General features: G+C 51.3%; 1 protein-coding gene across 8 annotated transcripts in view; it reads right to left on the reverse strand.

The window, feature by feature from the left end:
- The window catches only part of LOC123096760 (probable GTP-binding protein OBGM, mitochondrial), a 7,378-nt gene extending 3,577 nt beyond the window's left edge, over positions 1 to 3,801 (reverse strand). For 4 of the 8 annotated variants that reach the window (XM_044518550.1, XM_044518547.1, XM_044518549.1 and 1 more), the window contains exon 1: positions 1,777 to 2,091. Coding sequence is in view for 1 of the 8 variants with exons in the window: in XM_044518545.1 (XP_044374480.1) it covers positions 3,682 to 3,691 (10 nt within the window). In the remaining 7 variants the exon portion in view is untranslated. Of the gene's footprint in view, positions 1 to 847; positions 987 to 1,776; positions 2,092 to 3,681 lie in introns of those variants that run through there. The other 4 variants (XM_044518552.1, XM_044518548.1, XM_044518551.1 and 1 more) reach the window with 2 other exon arrangements.
- Between the last annotated feature and the right edge of the window lie 1,724 nt (positions 3,802 to 5,525).

Genomic DNA, 5,525 nt, shown 5'->3' on the forward strand with positions numbered 1-5,525 from the left:
CGGTAGAGAAAACAGTGTTTGTTGTCCGTGCCGTGAGTTCCTGGATGCTGGGCTGCTGCGTGTTGCGTTATGCTGGTCAGGTGGTGTGGCCTGGGCCTAGCTAAATTTGGTTTCCAGCGATGGGCGGGCCACGGCCCAGGTTGGCCCTCCACCCTTCCGCTGATTGCAAAGGAGCACTCTTACAAGAAATGAGTATACAAATCACCCTCAAATCCACTCTTTGGGATACATAACACCCTGAAATTACTGAAACCGGGTTAATAACCCCCTTGAGTGGTTTTTGTCCCACCATGATGCTGATTACGTGTTGACTGGGCAAAAACGCTGAGTGGGTCCCATTAGTCAATTGTCTCTCTCCTTTCCTTCCTTTATCACCTTGTCCCCTTCCTTTCTTTCTTCGTCAGAGCGCCGTCGCCTCCAGAAACGCCTCTCCTCTTTCGTTCGCTAGGGCTTGGCAATCGCAGGCGCCGTCCGCCGTCGCCGCCGTCGTCTGCCGCTTGCCCGTCGCCGAAGGAACGAAGCCATGTGTCCAGGTGCGTGTGCCTCCATCTCCGGTGCCGCTCTGCTTCGCTTCTGGTGTCGTTCGTCGGCGGAATCGCGAGCTCATACAAGTGGCAGCGGCCAGCGACGATGGCTCCGTACGTGCGGCCGGCCACTGTTGGCGTTTCCTCGAATTTACTAGTCTCCCGTCCGGCCGTTGGGCGCACGACACATTGCCATGGCCGGCGGAGCTAGCATTTGACATCAGGGTGGTCCGCCTCAAAAAAAAAAATTGACAACAAATATGACGTGTGTACATCGTAACTAATTGCCAATACCACATAGAAATAGATCAATATGGCCTTACAAACACACTAAGAGCCTGTTCGGTTCCTCTCCGCTCCCTCGACTGCGCTCCCGAAGAGGAGCAGGCTGCAGCTCATTTTCACAGAGCGGCTCAAACCGAGCTCCACAGCTCCACGGAGTGGAGAGATTCTGAACAGGGCCTAAAATTCACATTCAAGTCTCAGTTTTGCATAAAAGAAGGCTAAAAAGTATACACACTTTGAGAAGTTAAAGAAGACTATGTTCTGGCCTACGCTTTTGCATGGCCATGAAAGTATCAGCTATATCATCTTAATTGACCTCAGAGAAAACATCCCGCTCAATGTATGTGAGCAATGCGACTAGGCAATCATCCAAAAGACTATCACCCATCTTATTTCTCAACTTGCTCTTGACTAAACTTATGGCAGAAAATGTTCTCAACATTTGTCGTTTCCACCGGTAGAATCAATACCAATCTGACATATCCTTTTTTCCTATCTTCAAAGCATGTTTGTGAAAAAGTTTTGCAATACCTCCGGTCCTTTTCATTGTTCAATAATTCTGCAATATGTGTGTTCGTCGGTTCATGTTCGTGTGTTGTACTGGATAATGCACAACACAACAAATAGAAGCAAATGGTTACGCGAGCAAATTGGTTGATGTGTTAATTTGGGGAGGTTTCAATGTTTCATAGCTGATAAGATCTGTGCTTTTTGGATTTTGTCTTTCTATAGTACGGAGTAGTATATATTCGAACTGATCTGAACAAGGATCTTCACCAAGCCATGCTTGTTATTAATTAACCCGGGCGAAATTTCTTACTCATGCAACTAGCTGTCTCCCCACTAAATTGCTCTACCTATCCGTCCAAACTACTAATGCTCGGTGCACTCATTCAAAAGAAAAAGATCGCCGTCGTCGCAAAACCTAAATTAAAAATTAGGGAATTGGGGAATGGACGAATGGTACCTCAAATCAGGCCGAGCCGAGTGCCGACTGGGCGGCTGCCGCCGGCTTGCAGAGGCGCCAGGCGGCCGGGTCAGGGCAGGGTCTCGGCCGGGGGCGCTGGCGAGGTTGGCGCCGAGCGCCGGGCGGGCCGCGGGCGAGACAGAGAGGGAGGAGCGGAGGAGCCTCCTGGGCGGCTTAGTTTCCGGCGACCGGCGAGGGCGGCGAGGCAGGCGGAGGCAGGGACAGGGCGGCCGGCGGCTGGGCGGCGGGTAGGTTCTCCCGTGCGTCAGGTAGTGAGGGTGGGTGTGCGTGGTGCGTCTCCACGGCTCTGTCTGGCGTTTGAGCGTGGATCGTTGTTTGGGTCAAAGTGTTGCTGGGCCATTTTTTTCCTTCTCTGGCCCATATCTATTTTTAGGCAATGGCCCATCTCTATATGTATAGGTCTATAGGGCTGTTACAAAATTCCAGGGTGGGCCGCGGCCCACCCTGGACACCCTGTAGCTCCGCCCTGCATGGCCGAGCCTGAGCCGTCCGTCGTGTGGCAGTGAAACTGTTGCGGCGCTGCGTCCTGCACGCGCACTCTGCGGTTGTGGTGGAGCGTTCTCAGCTTGCAACAGGGCTACGTCGCCCGGTCTTCGCTGGAAGGAGGGACCAAATCAATAATCAACGTTGCTGTTCTCCTACAGGAGCCCGTTGCTTTTTATATCCGGACGGTGAGGTTCCGAAGGATGCTCTGGTGATTTGCGGGATGTTGTGTATCGATTGAAGGAACGGCTGAGGAATGAAAATGGTCTGCTCAATGCCAGCTTGGCGAAGAACAAGATGCTGGATGCGTATGTGTGTGATTTGGAAGTCAGCATTGTGGAGAAGTTGATGTCCTGAAGAAGAGGAATCAGAAACTGCAGCTGTCCTTTGTGTTTACTCTGTTCTGCTTTGTCATTTCACACTTTTGGGAATGATTGTCATGAAGAAGAAGATGCATTCTGGAGAAATTAGTCCAGTAGGGAGTCATTTATGTATGTTGTTTTTCTTTGTAAGCTGTTAAGCAAAATTCAGAATGTATGCTGTTAAAAAGGTTCAGAATTTGTCTTGTATCTTGTTATGCAAAATTCGGAATTTGGTACAATGCTTCTTGGAAGTGTTATGAAAATATTTGGAATTTGGTACAATGCAAAATCCCAGTGTTATGTCTGATCTTCTTATGTGTACTGTATACTCTATGATGATATGAAAAGATTCAGAATTTGGTTCAAAGCAAAATCCCAGTGCTATGGCTGATCTTCTTATGTATATTGTATACTGTATGCTGATCTGAAAAGATTCAGAATATATGTCTGATCTTCTTATATGTGTTGTCCTGTATGCAATACTATGTTTTATTTACAATGAACCAAATATACAAATATAGTGTATGCTGTTATGAAAAGATCATCTACAGTGAACCAAATATTACAAACAAAAACAAAAACACTTCATTCAGACAAGCATAACAGATATTTACTATGGGACTAACATGTTCAGTTCATTCAGACAAGAAAGTGCACTTTTCTCCTTAACCAAACAGGGTAATCATCTACAATAAATTCTCCTAGCAATGCAAGTTCATTCAGCCCCATTTACTTTGCACGAGAGAGACCAGTTTGTCCTGCACCAAATTCTGCTGAAAAGTCACACATTTTTCCTAACAAAATCACCCCTTTTTTCATGAACAGAACAGGGCATCATCCAAAACGCACTTGAGCAGAACAGGGCATCATCCAAAACACTCCTTCTCCCCCTAAATCCCTAGCACTGAGACGCCCCATTCCCCTCACCCGAAACCCACACCTCTTCGGCGCACGCAATCTTACACCGGAGCTCGCGATTCCGCCGACGAACGACACCAGAAGCCAAGCAGAGCGGCAGCGGAGATGGAGGCACACGCACCTGGACACATGGCTTCGTTCCTTCGGCGACGGGCAAGCGGCAGACGACGGCGGTGATGGCGGACGGCGGACAGTGCCTGCGATTGCCGAGCCCTAGCAAACGAAAGAAGAGAGGCGTTTCTGGAGGCGACGGCGCTCTGACGAAGAAAGAAAGGAAGGGGACTAGGTGATAAAGGAAAGAAAGGAGAGAGACAACTGACTAATGGGACCCACTCAACATTTTTGTCCAGCGTAATCAACATCATGGTGGGACAAAAACCGCTTCAGATTAGACAAAAACCACTCAAGGGGGTTATTAACCCGGTTTTAGTAATTTCAGGGTGTTATTTGTCCCGATTTTGAGTTCAGGGGCTTATGTATCCCAAAGAGTGGATTTGGGGGTGATTTGTATACTTCTTTTCTCTTACAAAGGTCACTCCCATCTTTCAAGGTTGCGATAAATGGCCCATTGCATATGCGCTAGTTTTTAGTACAATATAAGAATTTTTCCTTTTTCATAGATCCGTTTATTCAAAATGTTTTATCTCTTAAACCGTGTGCTCACCGTCCGTGGGAGGTGGACGACGAGCCGAGCGCCGGTGGCGGCGGTTCCCAAGAAGAGGAGCTCCTTCGGGCGATGAGTGCCAACTTCTAGAAGCTCCAGGCGCTTCACCGTGCCCGCCTGGACAAGGCCAAGTCCAGGATGACGACGGTGGACAAGGCGGAGGTGGACCTTGAGGGGCGCATCGCCGAGACGCAGGCTTGGTTTCGCCAAGCCCATGAGGAGCTGAAGGTTGCCCAGGACCTGCTGGCCGAGCGCAAGCTGGAGCTTGTCATGAAGCAGGCCGACATCGAGAAGGCCCAGGACGAGGCGAGGGCACAGGCCGCCAAGGACGAGGCCGCCCGGCACCAGCACCAAGCCGAACTGAACTCCCAGGAGGAGGATCTCGCCGCCCGTGAGGAGAAGCTTGCTGCCACACTCCACGGCAAGGACGAGGAGGTGGAGAAGCTCGTCTTGCAGCGGACCCAGGAGCTGGAGCAGAAACACAAGGAAGCGCTCGATGCTCAAGCTCTGGTCCATACCGGCAAGGTGAAAGAGCTGGAGACAGAGCGAGACAGGCTAAAGGAGCAAGCTCTGAAGGTGGCGAAGGAGAAGGACACGCTCAACGGTGCCTTGGTGGAGGCGCAGGGCGTGGTCCTCGGCAAGGCGGAGGAGCTCTCCAAAGCCAACGACTCCATAAAAGACCTCAAGCTGAAGCTGGAGGGTCTCGAGGAGACGCTCTCGGAGGTCAGGGCCCGGGAAGAGACCCTGACCAAGAATCTGGAGAAGGAGAGGCAGCTGCGGAAGAACGAGACCGCCAACCACGAGGATTTCGTGAAAGGCGAGAACCTCTGGGTCAGCCGCCTCACCGACGTCGCTGGCAGGATTACCACGCAGCCGGCTGCCATGGGGATGCCGCACGTGAGGTACGTCCCGGAGCCAAACGTGAGTCCCAAGGCCAAGCTAACGCTGTTCTTCGAGGGTGTTCTTGGAGCCCTGGAGCTGTTCCGCTCCAACAGGGCGGCCTCTCTGGCCGATGAGGCCCGGAAGCTTTGCCGGGGTGCCATGACCAAGGTCCTCACCAAGGTGGCGTACTGGAACCCCAACCTTGACTTCGACGCTGCGCTGGAGAGCTTGCTAGAGGGCGTGGACCTCGCAGCGCTCGAGGAGCGTATCAAGCCCATCATCAGCCGCGTCGGCGGAATCCAGAGGGTGGAGGGCCAGCGCCGGGATTAGGCGCCCCGTTTCTTATCGCCGCTGCAGGTTCATGACCAAGACAATTTTTATCTTTAGTTAGAACCGTAGCAACAATTGGTGTAATATAA

The sequence above is a fragment of the Triticum aestivum genome, chromosome 4D (assembly GCF_018294505.1).
Source record: "Triticum aestivum cultivar Chinese Spring chromosome 4D, IWGSC CS RefSeq v2.1, whole genome shotgun sequence".
Lineage (NCBI taxonomy): Eukaryota > Viridiplantae > Streptophyta > Magnoliopsida > Poales > Poaceae > Triticum > Triticum aestivum.